Source organism: Chiroxiphia lanceolata, chromosome 4 (genome assembly GCF_009829145.1).
Source record: "Chiroxiphia lanceolata isolate bChiLan1 chromosome 4, bChiLan1.pri, whole genome shotgun sequence".
NCBI lineage: Eukaryota > Metazoa > Chordata > Aves > Passeriformes > Pipridae > Chiroxiphia > Chiroxiphia lanceolata.
In genome coordinates, this window is record NC_045640.1 from 38,672,554 (window position 1) to 38,690,511 (window position 17,958).

A 17,958-nucleotide genomic window follows, 5' to 3' on the forward strand; every position below is an offset into this window, starting at 1 on the left:
TAACTCTAGCAAAAAAAAAAAAAAGATGAAAAAAAATAGACCACACTATTTGGTTTGTCCAGTGTATTTAGAATGCCACAGTGTACAATGCAAGATAAGCAGCAACACATGCTGTTTTGATATGAGTTGCTCTATCACTACAACAGAGTAGCAATATCCTCAGTAGCATTCTGCAGGCTGAGCTGAATCTAATCATAACTCTATAGCCAAGGGATGCACAGTACCTCTTCTATTTAGTCTAACTACTTATCACCAAATGCCACAGCCACCGGAATGTTTTTTTCATTTAACATTAGAGCAGACTGGCTGTAGACCATTAATCAGAGCCAAATACTGAATGAGCAAGCATATGAGAAACAGAATTCAACCATAAAAAAGGCTTCACAGTTTCGTTTAGTAACTGAACGACCTGCTAGAATAAAAAGTCTCTACTACAGAACAAGATTACCTTAAAAAAATTAATCTACTAATAATGGTAAGGTGTTTGTTTCAGTACTTACATAAATTAAATCACACAAACTACATCAAGAATGGCATTCTAATAGTCTCTAGTACCAGTGGGTCTAGAGACTATTAATGTCTATGGTCAAGCTGATATCTTGAAAAAGCTCAAACTGAAGTGTTCCTAACATGATTTTATACAGGAACTAAACAGCTCCACAAATTTAACGCAAAAGTATGGTTGCAAAGGTAGTGTTTCAGAAAACCCAAAAATACAAAATAATAGGGTTCTAACAGCTGTAGTTAACATAAGACCTATCCCTCCTCCTCTATTTTTCCTCATTTTAAGACATAGTATAACCATGTGCCATTTACCATATAGTATTACAGGAAAACAAACAGGATGTTCCATGCAACAAACTTACTATTATGAGCTCTTTATTTTTTTCTTTTTTTTTTTCATAAATTCAACCTAAACTAGCTCCAGAAGCTGGCTTTGCGGCTGTCACACAAAGAAGATGGAATAACCTGTAAAAATGAATTTAGCTACGTGTGAGTCAACAATGTGCAACAGCATAGTGTGAGTCAACAGTGTGCAATAGTGTAGTCACTCTTGTACCTGAAGCACTATTCCATGATGTATATTCTATAAAGAATGCATGAGCTGTCACAGCTCCCAGTAAATTTAGATTTAGCCCGTAAGACTCCTATAGAAAAAAAATTCCATTCCTGTATATGGAGATAGTAAATATTCACAGCTAAAGTTTGAGGCAGACCCAGGAAGTAGAACTACGCCATGTGATTCCCCACATGGTGACTCGGTGACAAGGTCAAACTTATTCCTTCTGTAAATGCCTACAAGCAATCAGAGTTTGCACACTCAGGACAACTTCCTCATGTAGTATATAAGTGGTTTATTACCTTTTCAGGTCCCTTTCGATATATCCGTTATACAATACAGTGCCATATTTCTCAGATGATAATGAGTTTAATACAAAACTGAAGCTGGGTATGCAAATAATTACCTGGGTTAATGAACGAAAAAGGCACCTCTTCAAATTCAGAGATACAAGAATTATCCTCAAGGCAAACAATATAAGCCCAAGAAGTGCACCTTGTTACATCTTAACATGTCCTTTTGTTTACTTGAAATATAATGTATATTATCTACCACACCCAAAGTAACACTTTGAATCTCGGTCTTCTTTTCATGTTTTCTTTAGAAAAATTAGACACATTATTCCTGTGAAAACTGTTTTGATACTACATAACTGCTGCATATACTCACTACTGCTGCATTTTCCAGTGACTGCCTTTCCCTCTTCTTATAAAAGACCACTAATGCTGCAATCATTAATATTGCCTTTTATAATTCATTTTGTGGTTTAAAATGCATTCTTTATTTTAAAGAGCCTTACAACTGACTGACATTACTGTGGTAAGGAAAGCTAAATTTAATGCTTGACCTGCTACAAGCACAGCTCTGCACAGCCCTTTTCCTCCCTTGCCATTGATTCACGTCTTTCTGAATAGCGCAAGTCTAATTAAAGCCAACTGTTTTTCAAATGCCTGACACAAATTTGAGTAAACTCCCTGTATTAAAGTCAACTGAAACTTCCAGTCAATACATGCTGTGGAATCAGGCAGAGGGAGAAGTAGAGACTCAAAGAATCACCTTCAGCCATGAACTGAACAGATTTTCAACTAATTAGTTTAAAATATCTTCTATTAAAAAACACAAGTCATCACTTACAGAACACAACTAAATATTTACCCCAAGGTCATATTTACGCATAATTCAGCACGAAACTGGTATGTTCCTTGGGAACTTTTTGAAAAAGTTAACTTGCTGAAAACTGATGTTCGGATTCAGCCAAAATTATTTGTTGTTTTGGTGTTTTTTCTGGTTGTTTGGTTTTTTTTATTTTGTTGATACCAGCGTTAAAATAAGCAAATGAAAAATATATTTTGAAAACCAAAATTTTAAAACTAAAGTCTTCGTTTTTCAAAATCTTATATAAATGATACAACTTAACTAACATTATTAATGGATAGACATTCAAGTTGAAAATTCTGTTTGTGAACCAAAACAATACTTTCTAATTCTATCATAGACAGAAAAAGGTTTGCGTATCAACACAGCTTGAAATAAAAAAAGTCCATAAAAATTTCTTACTCACTGAGAAAAATTTTAAAAAAATTAAATTCCATTATGCAGATTCTTTATGTATTTATGCAGCACACAGGAATTCTGAGTTCTACTTTCAGCTGTATGATCAAAAGCCCCCCAATAAATCCAGTTTTTGAGGAGAAGGGAAGCAATCTTTAGCAACCACATTAAAGAAAGCTAGCATACACACTTCCCTAGCCCTCCATAACCACAGGTAACAGAGGAATAGGACAGATAGCAGAGATTTACTTTAATTGAAGGCTTTGCTTTGAAAGCATTACCAGAAATTCCACCATTTAATTTGTCCAGTTTATTTGAAACTAGAAACGTGGAAAGAAATCTTCATTCCTTATATTTCGGGGGGGAGGGAAAACACTTAGTTTGTCTATTTTGTTGATATTAATTCATCTCTGCATTCATGTGATATGATTTAACTTAGAGAAAGTGCTTCTGAATATGTTTAATTTAATTTTTCCTGTACTTGCTTAAATAGTTAATCAATATCTTTACAATAGTGAGAGAAATTATAACAGGATTGGATTAAGAATTCATGTTCCACTGTGCTGGGCAGGCGCCAGGTACCCACCAAAGCCACTCCCCTCCTCAGCTGGACAGAGAAGAGGATATATAACGAAAGGCTTGTGGGTTGAGATAAGGGCAGGGAGAGATCACCCACCAATTACTGTCATAGGGAAAGCAGACTCAACTTGGGGAAAGATTAATTTACTGCCAAGAAATGCTCAGGGTCTCATAACTTCTATATATGTCTTCAGACATCTCCAAAAAATAAACAGAAAAAATGAAAACACAGTTTATTACAAATTTTATAAAGTTGATCATTGGATAAACTGGAGGGAAAAAGTCATTTAAATACCATACTAAAGTGGCAGTATGTTAGTAACTTGCTTAACTTATTCATTAATAGCAGCTAATTTAAATGTCAGCCCTCTAGAACTTTAACCACTCACAGCTTTCAGTCTTTTTGTGACATACATGAAGTTTGGATTTCTTCTCAGTATAACTGCTGTAGTAAAAGCTGGGGAAAAAATACATTAACCCCCCCCCCCAAATAAATTAACATGTTATTTAGAGGCTTCTTTTCTTTTTGTGTTACAATATTAGAAATAGATTAGTCTCTCAACTAACAAATCCTTGAAGTATTCAGTGTTGCTCTACAGTGGAAAGAAGATCTGGAAGGACAACAGAATCAGTATCTTTTTAGTGTCTCCAACTTGCCCACTGGAGACAACTCCTTCCCTGCTTTATACACCAGTACTCACCTCTGTTTCAGGATCAGTCTCACCTTTTGTAAGCTGCCATGGAATAAAAATGCGAGGAGCAACCTCATATACTTTCCAATAGTTTCCAAAATATATACGAGCTCTCCAATTAATTAACATCTAAAACAGAAGTAATAGTCAGGGTAATCTGAAATGACTTTAGCTATCATTAAAAAATACAAAACCGTAAACCAAAATGCATAGTAAAAGAAAGACTTTTTCTATGTTTTAAGAATATCTATAATGCAATTTAAATGCGTATCTTGATTTCTTTTTTTTAAATCTGAGAATTTGTCCTCTGAATTTCCTGGCAAGTTTTACAATTCACATTTAACCATTACCTACAGAACCTTCGGCCAGAATTACCTAAAAACAAGTTTATTTTCAGCCTGTAGACAGCAGAACTTTCACACAGGTTGACAGAACAAAATGCCACTCCTAGAATGCCACTCCTTTCTTTACTTCCTTTTTGTTAGGAGGACAGATTCTCCCAGACACCACTCCACTGAAAGTGTGGAGGGTGGACAACTTTGTGTCACATAATAACATCCAAAAGGAAGCTGTGTTCCTTGAGAAGCAGTGATTACAGGGCATCACTTGATGAGCTAGTGTCTAAAAAGCAAATTATAGAAAAACAATCATACATCTCTGCCTTTTCACATATATTCAATCGATGTCAGACAAATTGTTTCACCAGTCCAATAATTTTCCTCTGTCAGCTTGTTTAATGAAAATAGGAAGGAAAAGAAAGTCACCTTACACATATTTCATTTCATAAACTGCACTGAGATAAGTATACTAGACTTTTGTACTTGCAAACTTAATTCATATCCTCAAAAGTAAAAAAGCTATGACAGGAAAATAGGCACAATTTATTGGGTTTTTTTTTTCAGGAATCCAAACATCTTGTTGGTGTTTTGAAGGCCAAAAGGCTAAAATAATACTTTAAAAATGTGTTGGCAAATTTAACTACATCCTCTGCTAAACTGTATTTTTATGAAATAAACATTAAAATAATTAAGTTTACAGTATCAAGTCAATTGCAACATTAAGGAAAGCAAGTGGTGACTTTTAGGGTGTAAAGAGCTTTCTAATGTCTTTGGAATGGTGTGCTTGTGATTATTATCATGATTATTCTAGACGATGGAGTCTGTAACATGCAAGGTTACTGACCAGCGTGCAAGCAGTATCTGGCACTGGCATACAATGTTGATAGCAAATTCCTTCAAATATCATGTAGCTTAGACCAAAAAAGAGCCTTGTTCATTTGGCAAGCCTTTAAAATTGAAGTTCTTATGGATCTTTTGACCAGGATTCCGATTAAAGGAACGTCTTTCTTAAATCTTTAAAAGAAACAGACTTTAAAGGTGGCTGACAGCAGTTTATTCCATGTTTTAAAATTAAAAGATGACACAAAAGTAGTAAGGAAGAATTTAATTTTCCCATTGCAATTGAATTGAAAAGTATGGTCTTGATGTACTATAATTGCTGCCAACCACTTGTTCAAGCTCTTTCACTACAGTTTAGTCAGGATTCATTTCCTTCTTCTCTGAATTTGAGTTTTCATAGTAAACCAAGCAATGGTTCTTTGTTCCACTGAGTCAAGCAGTAATTGCCCCGAACTGACAAACTTGATCATTTTTACATCTATCAAAAGAGAGAACAACCTCAATTAAAATGGTCTACAGAGCTCTCCTCCTTCTTACACATAGACAGGTCTAGCCTGAAGGTCTCTAAACTGTTCACTCCAAACTCTCCCTGCAAATGAGACATGTTTCATAAGAGTATCCAGATAAAATTCATTTTCCAGAATTACTACAAAATACATCTCTCTTTAAAAAAAAAAAACCACACCAAACAGAAAACTCAAACAGCCAAATATCTACACATGGACTCCTAGTAAATAACAAACACTTAAAAAGCCCTGGAAAAGTTTAAGCACAGGAAGAAAGACAACTAACAGTGCCCAAAACTCAAAACACCCTCCCAGACTGCAACTGCCAAATTAAAAGATCCATTTTAGCTGAGACCTCCCCTCATACCCCTCCTACCCAAACCCCCCCAACCCCAACACTTCTAAAGTCATGTTTCCTTTATTTTTCAGGCAGCAACTCTACTAAACCTGCAAGTATTACACATTAAATACTCACATGATGTGAGTCCGCTGACAGCTCTTCACCACTATACAGAACAGATAATAATATACTTGGGACTACCACAAGCAGATGGCAAGATTGTAAGAGAGCACTTAGAATCTGGATGCTAGTTTCAATCTAGAATACGTATGATTGATTTACCATGTAGTCATAGATACTTCTTGCCAAGTTTCTGGAAATACAATTTTCTTTCTGCCTATCATGGTAAAAATCAACATGCCAATGCCCAGCACAGAAAGGTAAACAAGATAATGTTCAGTGTTCTATACAAAATGAGCCATACTATGAACTCTCCTCCTGCTTCCTCTGCTCTGGTAGCTCTTTAAAGTTAGCTTATCAACTAAGTGGTTTAATTGATGAGTTTTCAACTACTCTGTGTGTGAATGGGGAGGGTGGGGGCAGGTAAGAACAGGAGAAGAACCAAATTAACTTCAACCACATGAAGGGCCTCAAATCTGGCCAAGCCAACAGGGGCATTGTGCTTTAAAACAGCTTAGCTCTGACTTACAGCACCTTTAAACTCTTCCTTATGCATAGATTTAAGTGTCAAGACTTAGTTCTATCATGTGCACACTTTTCTGACAGACACAAATTCTACACAGTGACAGCCTTACTCTTCCTGGCTTCTTCTGCAGCAGTTAATATTAAGCTGTAACTTGAGATCCAGTGAGGGTGTGTAGTAACACAAATTACCACTGAAATAATACTGTGATACACCATTTCACAATCTGAGAAAGCCAGTCTATAGTCACCCAGGGAAAAACCTAAGCACTTGTGAAAACAAACAAACAAACAAACCAAACCATATTTTCTAGATATCATCGTTTAGACTTCTGCAGAAGGCACCACTGGAAAAAATATCTCTTTCTAAATCATTATTTGAGAGTATAATACAGGTTTTTTTCTGCTTGGCACCTAGCTCCAAACTGATCTCACTGTTTTCAACAGGATATCCTGACCATTAAGAATAAGAGTGGTAGAATCACATCTCAATCTACAGCACTTTATTTACAGAGCAAATGCATTTTAATATGTGAAACGCTTTATGTAACTGCAGTAGATTGCAAACATCTTTCATATATATATCCTTTATGTGCTGTCTGTTTGACAAGCCATGATTAACATTACAGTTTAGAATTTTTTAATCATGTCAGACTTGCATTAAGATAAACTGATAAACATTTTTCTCTTTTAAAAGACAATATATTGCAAACTGCATGAAGCATATTCGTGATTAATGCTATGAAAAATTAGGTTAGGAATGTTTATTGAGACCTTGGCTATCACTGCAGCTCCAATTATACTGGAAGTTCTCAAATTCTCTTGGAAAGAATTGCAAGTTCAGAGGCCTAAATTAAATTTGTTTAATACGTAATGTTGCCAAACCCCCTAGTGTATAATCCCATACAAAATACAGGATAAGTAAATCAATATTTCAGTATACATGTCTTTTCCTGCAAAACTTTTATTACATTTACCTGTATAAGTATCACAGAACTAATTTATTTCATAAGCAATAGGGAATTGCATTTAATGCTGCTTTTGTATTATTTCATAACCAATAGGGAACTGCATTTAATGCTGCTTTTGTATCATGCTGCTTCAAATCTTCTAGAGGCACTTTGGCACTAGGCTTTGCCTTGACAAGTTGGTCTGAATTTAAGAACAGGCACTGTTCAAAATTATAAGGTTTAACCACAGAAGTTTGAGGGAATTATTTTACACATTTTATTCTCAAAAATACTTGAACAGAAGTGATGGAAAACAATCACCACTGCACAATGTCTTTAGGTCACACTGAAATCAAATGTCAGCTGTTCACTACTTGTTATGGCAGTACTTTGAGACTTTTGCTTCCTTTAACATTTCACCCCAAGAATACAGAGCTTCATTCTATTTCCATTTTCATCACAAACATGTTCACTTATTTTTCAATATCTCTGCTTAGCTTGTTTATAAAACTAATCAGTATGAATGTTTGTTTGTAGAACTACAGAACATACTGCCTGTTTGTTTATAGAACTAATCTCTATGAAATGCCTACACTGAGTCATGTAAAGGTCAAGATCTTTAAAATCCTCTTCTCCCAGTCAAGGTAACATTTTCAAGCAGCAGAAAGGTAAAAACAATACCAAATATAGGAAAGAATTAAAACCTTCATTCCTTCCCTCCACAGCAAGTTTCCACATACTATTTAAATATACAAATAGGAGGAACAAATAATGTGCAAATTGCTTGATAACTGCTGGAATAACCACTGGCTGTTATGGTACATGCTAAAAGGTTTTTCCTCTGAGATCTTATTAGCAAAGCAGCAAAATGGCTCAACAGTCAAACACAAAAGTATTGACAGCTACATAGACTTCATCAATCCCTTAACCAATTTCTTTTGAAGACAAAGGCTTTTATATATTTATATTTACACAGCTCTTTACGTGTTGCCATTCTCTCAGAAATTTGCCTATTACACTAAATTTTTAACAAACCTCATAGAATATAATTTCAGCATACACATGCAATCAGACAAAAATATCTCCAAATCACTATAAAGGAAAAAAACCCAGAAGACTGTATTAAAAAAACCCACAAATTGAAAACAAAAAAACACTATGAAACTTGCAGTGTGCAATATTTCTACATGTACCTTATAGGTTATTGTGGCGGGTTCACCTTGGCTGAACGCCAGATGTCCACCCAGTCCCTCTATTCCTCCCCTTCCCAGCCAGACAGGGGAGAGGTAAGGTGGGAAAAGAAAACAACACAAATCATGGGTTGTGATAAGGTAGTTTATATTGATGCAAAAAAAAGAAAGCAAAAGCAGTGTGCACACGCACAAAACAGAAGCCAGTAGTTAATCTCTACTTCCCACAAGGAGCAATGGTCAGCCACTTCTGCGAGAAGCAGGGCTCCAGCACACGTAACGGTTGTCAGCAGGCAGCCATCAGAGACAATGAGTGCCTCTAGTCCTGCTCCTTGCCTCAGTTTTATATCTGGGTTGACGTCACGTGGTCTGGAATATCCCCTTGGTCAATGTGGGTCAGCTGGCCTACTTTTGTCCCCTCTCAGGATCTTGCCCTTGACTGAAGAAGGAATGTTACAGTGCTGTGCTCAGCAGTAGCCAAAACATTGGTGTGTTATCAACACTCCTCTAGCTACCAGTCATCATTACTTTGTATAAGAAGAAAGGAGATAAATCAGACTGTTCAAATTACTGAGGTATTACTCTGCTCTCCATTGCTGGTAAAATCCTTGGAAGAATACTTTTGAACAGATTAATACTTGCTATTGCAGAAGAACTTCTACCTGAAAGCCAGTGTGGTTTCAGAGCCAACAAGAGTACCACAGACAACTGCAAGAGTAGTATAGGGAACAGAACAAAGGACTCTATGTAACTTTTGTTGATTTTCCAAAGCTTTTCATATTGTGAGTTGAAAAGGTCTGTAGCAGATTTTTGAATGATTAGGATGTCCCCCCAAGTTCCTCAAAATGATCATTTTGCTTCATGAGGATCAGTGTGGTCAAGTCAGATATGGCGATGCACTTTCTGAGCCCTTTCTAATTACCAGTGGTGTGAAACAAGGCTATGTTCTTGCACCAACTCTATTCACAATCTTTTTCAGCATGATGCTCCAAAGGGCCACAGCAGACCTCGATGATCAGGACGGTATCTACATCCGATATTGTACCGATGGAAGCCTATTCAACCTAAGGCGACTGAAGGCCCACACCAAGACCTTAAACCATCTTGTCCGGGAGCTGCTTTATGCTGATGACGCTGCCCTCATCACCCACAGAGAAGTAGCTCTGCAGCGTTTAACATCCTGCTTTGCAGAGGCCGCTGAGCTTTTTGGGCTGGAAGTCAGCTTGAAGAAGACAGAAGTTTTCTATCAACCTGCACCTCAGGAAGTTTTCCACCATCCTCACATCATCATTGGCAAATCAGAGCTCAAGTCAGTCCAGCAGTTTAAGTATCTGGGAAGTATCATCTTCTTGGACAGTAAGATTGACAAAGAGATAGACAACAGGTTAGCAAAGGCATATAGAGCTTTTGGAAAACTCCATAAAAGAGTTTGGTGTAATAAACACCTGAAAAAAAGTACAAAGATCAGTGTTTACAGAGCCATTGTGCTGTCTACTCTTTTATATGGGTCCAAATCATGGGTCATTTACCTCCACCACTTGCGACTCTTAGAACACTTCCATCAGCGCTGCCTCCATACAATCCTAAACATCCACTGGACTGATTACGTGACTAATACATCTGTTCTTGAACAGGCAGCAGTTACAAGTATTGAGGCCATGTTGCTGAGAACACAGCTGTGTTGGGCAGGACATGTCTCAAGGATGCAGGACTACTGCCTCCCTAAGGTTGTGCTCTATGGTGAACTTGCCACTGGCTGCCACAAGAGAGGAGCTCCAAAGAGGAGATACAAGGACTCCCTGAAACAATATCTCAGCTTTGGCCATATTGATCATCATCACTGGTCTACTCTGGCCTCCAATCGAGAGACATGGAGATACACTATACATAATGCTGCTGCTTCTTTTGAGAACACACGCAGAATCATTCTTGAGGAGAAAAGAGAATGCAGAAAGAATCGTGTCTTGCCAATACCGCCTAAGGAGACTTTCCGCAGTGCCTTTTGTAACCAGACTTGTCTATCTCACACTGGCCTTTTTAGCCATCAGCGCGCTTGTAGCAAATGTGTGTAGAATCTTTCTCAAATCTTCATTTGCGAAGTCAAGCCATGAAGTTACCGATGCAGACCACAGCACTGTGAGGGCTACTATGGAGAAATAAATTCTGGCTCAGCCAGTCCCGCCACAGCTATTAATATAATTATTAGAATTGACAAAAAGTTTTCAGAAATTAAACCTTATTTTTTGTTTTCCAGTTCTGCTCAGCTGGAAATTTTCCCCTTTTCTAATCCTTCAGTTCTCCTTTTCTAGTAATTTACATTGGGAAAGCTATCACCTGTAGCTAGGAATAGCTTTTCATGATCAGAAATAGCACCATATTAAAATATAAACATTCAATCTATACTTCTTTAAAAGTCCAAGAATTACACATATGAATCCTTCCTCTTATTTGAAAAGGGCTGTAATTCATCATTACTGGTCCTACTTGTACCTGATGGTAGAGCTGAGAAGTTCTTGAGTGAAATAGATAAAATAACTTTCAGAAATGGAGGAACAATGACATTGACTGATTCTCGAGGACTTTTATTCTCACTACCCAGGACATAAAGATAGGGGTGAAATCAACATAATTTCTTCTCGTGGATGCTTCTGAATTACTACCTTAGGCTCACATGGCTCTCTCTCCTGTGAATCTCATCCCACACAGGAGCATTCAGGGACCTAACATTCCTAGTTTTGCACAGAAAGCTTGGAAAATCAGTGGCCATTGATGCCACAGAAGCTGCCACGCTCCTGAAATTAATTGGTAGAAAAGCACTCAAGAGTCCTCCCCAGACAACTGAAGGCAAGTAGGGAAATCTCTGATGAAATGAAGAAATGACAACTACAGTAGCTGATTAATGGCAATATCAAGGGCTTCAGCATCCAGGATCTCCACTCTCTGTAGGGATGCAGGTAGGTTTACACTGCCATGACACAATCAGCGCTGCTGTACCTGGGTTAATATACACAACAGCAGCTACCTAGGTTATTACTACGCAAGCTGAGAAAGGTGCACTCACAACTCTGAACTTCAATGCAAGAGCACTCTTCTGATATACTTAGGACACTGTTTATTACTTAATGAAACAAAAATTGACAGATGCGCAATTTGCATTTGTTTACAGTTCTCATATTTTTAGTGCAAATTAAGCATATTCTTCATCAAGGCATGCCATCAGTTGTATTCCCAGAGGAAAATAAATTAATAGAAACAGTTCTTATTTTAAATGCTGATTTCTTGTCAAAAAGATGGCACGACATATCAACTCCAACAAAGTCAGTTTCTCTGATTAGCTTATTTTGTTCCTCCCCCTCCATTGTAATATTTGATTGACTTAATGGCTCACTTAAGAAAATGGAAGCAATTAAACTTCTTTTTTTTTCTTTCTAAAGTATTTATCACAACTGTTTAGTTAGGAATTATTTCTTGTTAACGTTAATTTTTGCATTCCTATTCCTATACTTCAGTCACTGGTTTTGAGCTAATGACAGAATAATATTCAGAGAAAAATGGAAGTGATTGGGTTGACTGAATGACATGATCTTCATTTCACTACATCTATTCTGTACTGATAAGTAGTATATTTATAAAGCAAATGGCTTTATAAATAGGAGGAGAGACTACACAAATCCAGGAACACAGATTTTTTTATTTCATGGAATGAAAAGGAATCAAAATATTTGGCCATGAAATGGAAGAAGTAGTCATGGAGAAACTAGTACCTCTCCATAATTAGAAATTATGAAATTCACATTCCCAGTGCTTAAGAAATTGTAAGCTTTACAGATCAACAGCTAGACTGAATTAAAAGAAATACTTCACTCCTTTTTTTTCAGTGCAAGGACCATTGACTACCTCTCCTGAAATGTCCCGAGAAGCCTTTTCATTGGTGTTATTTCATGCTTTCAGACAGATTTTTAACTAAAAGTTCATTTCAGATATATTTTGTTTTGTTATTAGGAAGAGAAATCACATAGTATGTCCCAAAAGAGTGCACTGAGATAATCCACCTTTGTATTTTATTACTATACTGTGATTTTCACAAAAAAAAGCATTAGAAGTTATTTTGATCTACTGAATAATGATGACAAAAATAATTTAAAAGAGATTTCTTAAAAGGGCAAACTCAGCAAACAGTAAAATAAAAAAAATTTAAAAATATAAATAAGTCAAAATATTTGAAGCACTATCATTACCAAGAATCAAAGTTTACTGGAAAAAATATTCACATACTACTACAGTTATAATGTTAGGATCAGGACTGGAAATAACAAAGCTACATAACACGTTCTGTAAGTTTCTTAGTTGACTCGATGCAATGGCTTGCATTATGTTGGCAGTGCTATAGCTATCCATCAGATAATCCTAAGTATTACTGTTATTTTACCTAAAACATATGGGGACCATATTAAACATTTAGGAATTAAAAGTACATTGACAAAGCATCAGTGTACACCTCTTGAAAAAGTCCATTCTAACCAGCAGATGTGATATTCTCTATATATGTGCAAGTTTCTACATACATGCTGCTACTATTTTGTACCTTCTCTTAGATATTTGTCATTTTTCAGTCAGAAATTTGGAACACAATAATTATTGATCTGATAACTCCTAAGTTGCATAGAATAAATTCCTCCTCCTCCTCACCTTTTATACTTCCTAAGCACATGTGAGAGGAAAGGATAATTTTTTTAGTTAGTGATCAAGATTCAAAAGAGAAAGGGAGAAACAGTTTACAAAATTAACCTACATTTGCAATATTTTACTTGTTTTACTTACTGCAAAACTAAGTACTTACTACGTCTTATGAATCTGTCAACTAGGTTCAGCTGTAGAGGTATTCTGGGGGAGGTGTTTGCTGTCTCAAGACAGTGGGATCAAGACAACATAATTTATTTTACAATAGTAGATTGGCCTTTGTAAAATAATGACTTTGAAACACTGATTAAGGTGCAATTCAACTGCTGTTTCCCTTCTTTCTAATTTAATTCATCTTATGTTGAAGAGTTGTACATTATATTATAAAAGAAGAATTCAAATCTGAACACGCTCTGATGACAGAAAAAGGAATACAAACCATCCTTTGCAATTAGGGCATGCACCACGAGAAGGTACATTAAAATTGCATTACCTACTGTAACAAAGTGTCCTTCAGCATATCTGCAAATACAATTTTCTCCCATTTTCAAATACTTTTAGACTGTCAGAATGAAGTGAAGTAGCTTTAGCTTCTAGGATTGAAGTTTGACAATGGTAAAAGTGCCAAAAGTTTTCTTCCAAGATAACCTTAGATATTCTTGGCAGCTATAGGTACTGAACTCCCTGAACTCAAGTTTTATTCATTGATTTAAGGACAACTTGGCTTTAGTTGTAATGTATGCCCCTTTGGAAACCAACACTTTGTTTCAATTTGGTCACAGTCTAACAACTGATTTGAACATAGAAAATATTTTCATGACAACATTTTTTCCCATTACAAAATCATTATATAGTTATTAGCATGAAACACATTATTTTTATTGTCACCCAGCTGTTTTCAGAGATAAGGTATTTATGCTTGGTCTGACCCCTAAATTCAGAACATTATGTCCTTGTAGCATTGCAATAAAAAAAAAGGTTGTTAGGAATGCCTTTTAGATGACTTAAAAGAAAAAATAACCATGTAGATAAAGAATGAGTAAACCACTTTAATTTGTTCTGAACTCATGTATACCTGAACGCATAGCATCTTTTTGAATGCTTTCATAATCATGCCAGTCCTTCCTTTTTAAGCCATCAGTCCAGGTAAAGAGTTGTCCATCTCCCAGCCCCAATGGAAGTGTCTGTGGAAACAATAAATAAACAAACAAATAAATATATACATACATATGTGTCTTGCATTATTACAGAGGAACAGTCAAGTAAATAAAACATTCAGCTTATTCAATACAAATATTGAAAATTTACTGTGTTAAATGAAGTACCTTGATTTTTTCCTTAAACTACCACTCAAGCAAAATTGGAGTTATATTTACTCTGTACCTTTCAATGTTTCCCTTTAATTTTTTTTTATTTTTTCAATACTTGCTGTTGAGTTATTGGTATTTACACAAGGTCAAAAAACTGCATCAAAGGCACAGAGCAAAGAGATCCCCCAAACACTTTCAAATCTCGTAGATCTTTCTTCATGATAAGTGATAAGGGGAAAAAAACAAACACACACCACCACAAAATACCTAGGAAAAAAACCCCCATATGACATCTAGTTGGTAAGATGACTTCCTCTTTCCAGACTCCTGATTCTTGGGTAAAGCTAAGAACTGCCTTTTGCTTCTAGGTGAAATTATCTTTCTAGAGCTTTTATTTTCATCATTCTTTCTGCCAAATGCTAGTATTTTTATGAAAAATAAGAATCGAAAAGTCCCATTAGAAGTACATGAAATGTAGATCTGTAGGAAGTAGTACAAAGCTGCAGCAGGTTTCAAATAAAGTTAGGCTTTTCTAAATGCTTTATTTACAAAAAAATGTGGTAAAAGTGGACAAAATTTGACAAGCAAAGACGACAACTGAATCAGTAGGTTTGAATCAGCAAACTGTTCAGAATAAAGAGCAGATATATAATGCATGTTAGAAACATTGTTATCAAAGTTCTGTGAAAACACACTCGAAAAGCAGTTCCAGGGACGCAACATCTGATCAACCTTCTAACAGGAAATACTGAAAGCTCTACAAAAATCTTATGCATATGTAACAGTGATACTTTGCCCTTCATGTATCAAGTCTGTAAACCCAAAGAGCATTGGACTCACCCATTTGCCATTCCTGATTTTACACTACTGGCTGCACAAAACTGGATGACACTCACTGCCTCAAAGTGAAATTGTCCCAGCATGCTGAGCTAGGGTTTCGTTTTTTAGGACAGACAAATATTTGCCAAGCTACATGGTGCAGATGTGGTCGCTAAGCCATCCTTAAAACTGAGGTTCTAAGGCTTTTGAATTTGTAAGCAAGAAGTGAGGGATGCCAGGCATGACTGGTTACCTTTAAGCAAAGGATGCTAGAAATCCTGGCTGACAAAGATTCACGCTGAAAAGCTCTGCTTTGGGTCAGATGAGAATGTTGGATATTCAGGGCAAAGTGGTGTGAGCTCAGTGGTCTCCAATAAATCCCTGAGATACCACAAAAAATCCATCACATTCTGCTAGCATGACCTACATTTTTTAGTCTTAATATCAAAGGTAATTTATGTTACATAATCCCAAAATGCAATCCAGTCTGTGGTTATTTTTCTATTAAAACTTTTGCAGACATATTCCAAGAAAACACTATTGTCTCTGTATTTTAATATAATACAAGTCCGAGATTCACACCTGGAAGAATCAAAGAACTTAATATATCCTGATAAAAATATTTCAGGTTATCAAAATATCTAACCTTTCATGTTCTTGAAATGGACTCACTAAATTCAGTAATTCTTGAGTTCAAACAATGCTAATGTTCTAATAGTAATACGAAACTGCTTGCTTTTTAAAGCCAGAAGCATAAGGTAGGACACAGGCTGCAAGAGCATTAATCATGATTCTGTAGCCCAAATTCCTAAAATCATCTACTCTGAAGCAGGTCCAGACAGATTCAATTAAACTTCTATCTCTTGTCAGTATGGGTACAGCTGGTGTCAATCATTTGGTCCCCAAAAAAATCAAGACTATCGAAACTATCAAAAGCAGGATAAACTTTACTTTTGTGACTCTTTTTTCCTATGATGGCTTCTTTCCCTAAAAACAGTGATCTAAATGGCAAGTCTGCAGGACACTGAAAGACAGCTGAATAGTAGAGTTTAGAGGTTTCTGGTTTGTCTATTTGCATTTTAAAAGTATTAGTTACATGTAGTTACTTTACCTGATAACATTTACAAGTCTAACGTACCAGGAGGCCCTCTTGCAAGCATAATACAGTTAAACAAATACATCTACTAAAATTAATATAGCAAAAGGATAAATATACATCCGAATATTGTGCAATACACAAAAAGCTCACAGAAATCATGCTGTGGCTCATATTTTGGAAGGGTAACAGTGCCCTAAGAGGACATAAGAAATTAACAAATCCAAACCCCTTGTGTTGGTGCCATCATAAGTCCCTGTTTAACAACTGAGTTTTGTTTGGATTATTGAGATTTTTTTGTAATAAGTCCCTTAACTCCCTCACATCATACCATGGTGACTTTTCAGCTCTAACACTCTTTCAATGTAAGGGGAATTAAATACAATGCTTCGCATGTCACTTCTTAACTAGTATTCAGACAGCATAATCTCAATGAGGACTGAACATTGTGACACTTAGAGGGACTGGACTTCATGAAACTCACCCTGTGTACACAGTTTTACCTCTGCAGTGAGCATGGAACAGGGATTAGGAAGGGATGTCGAGTTGCACAGCCAAATTTTCTGGAAAGAGCAGGAGTTTTGCAGTGCAAATTCTACAGCTCTGAAGAGATCAGAACTGCCTTCACTCCCTTGCCAGCAACTGAAGGATTGTTTTTCTTTTTTTTTCTTTCCTTTTTTTTTTTTTTTTACGTTGCTGTATTATTTAAGGAGATACAAATGCACTTCAGAAAACGGATTCCTCCATTTCACTTCTGCCTAAGGGTAAACAAATTGCATTTTCAAAGACCCTAAACCACAATTTCTGGAATGTTTTAAAACTGCTAAAAGGCTCCATTGTAAAACTCTAAGTATGCTCACATGCCTCTTTTCCAGATGATAATGACTAGAAGAGCTCCCATTTCTAAAGCATTTCTAGCTGTCAAGTAAGGAAAAGAAAAAAAACTAATAAAAAAAAATGTAATATTCTTATTCTAGTTCTCCAACTTTTTGGATACATTGACAATTTAAATTATATTCTATCTTGCATCAAGTTGGCAGGGCTGATCAGGAGGGCTTTCAACTAGGTTTGAAGGGGGAAGGGATTGAAACCGGGCTCTCCAGAGAGGAGCCTAAGGGTGAAAAGCCTGAGTTAAGAGTGAAATCAGCAGCCCAGCTGAAATGCATGTACACCAGTGCACACAGCATGGGTAACAAACAAGAGGAGATGGAAGCCATTGTGCAGCAGGAAAGCTATGATGTAGTCACCATCACGGAAATGTGGTGGGATGACTCGCATGACTGGAATGCTGCCATGGATGTCTACAAGCTCTTCAGAAGGGACAGGCAAGGTAGGAGAGGTGGAGGGATGGCTCTATATGTTAGA

General features: G+C 36.4%; 1 protein-coding gene across 3 annotated transcripts in view; it reads right to left on the reverse strand.

Annotated features, from left to right (window-relative positions):
* The window catches only part of GALNTL6 (polypeptide N-acetylgalactosaminyltransferase like 6), a 465,365-nt gene that overhangs the window by 280,063 nt on the left and 167,344 nt on the right, over positions 1-17,958 (reverse strand). For all 3 annotated transcript variants that reach the window (XM_032685192.1, XM_032685194.1, XM_032685195.1), the window contains one exon: positions 14,444-14,552. In XM_032685192.1, coding sequence (XP_032541083.1) covers positions 14,444-14,552 — 109 coding nt within the window. The remainder of the gene's footprint in view (positions 1-14,443; positions 14,553-17,958) is intronic.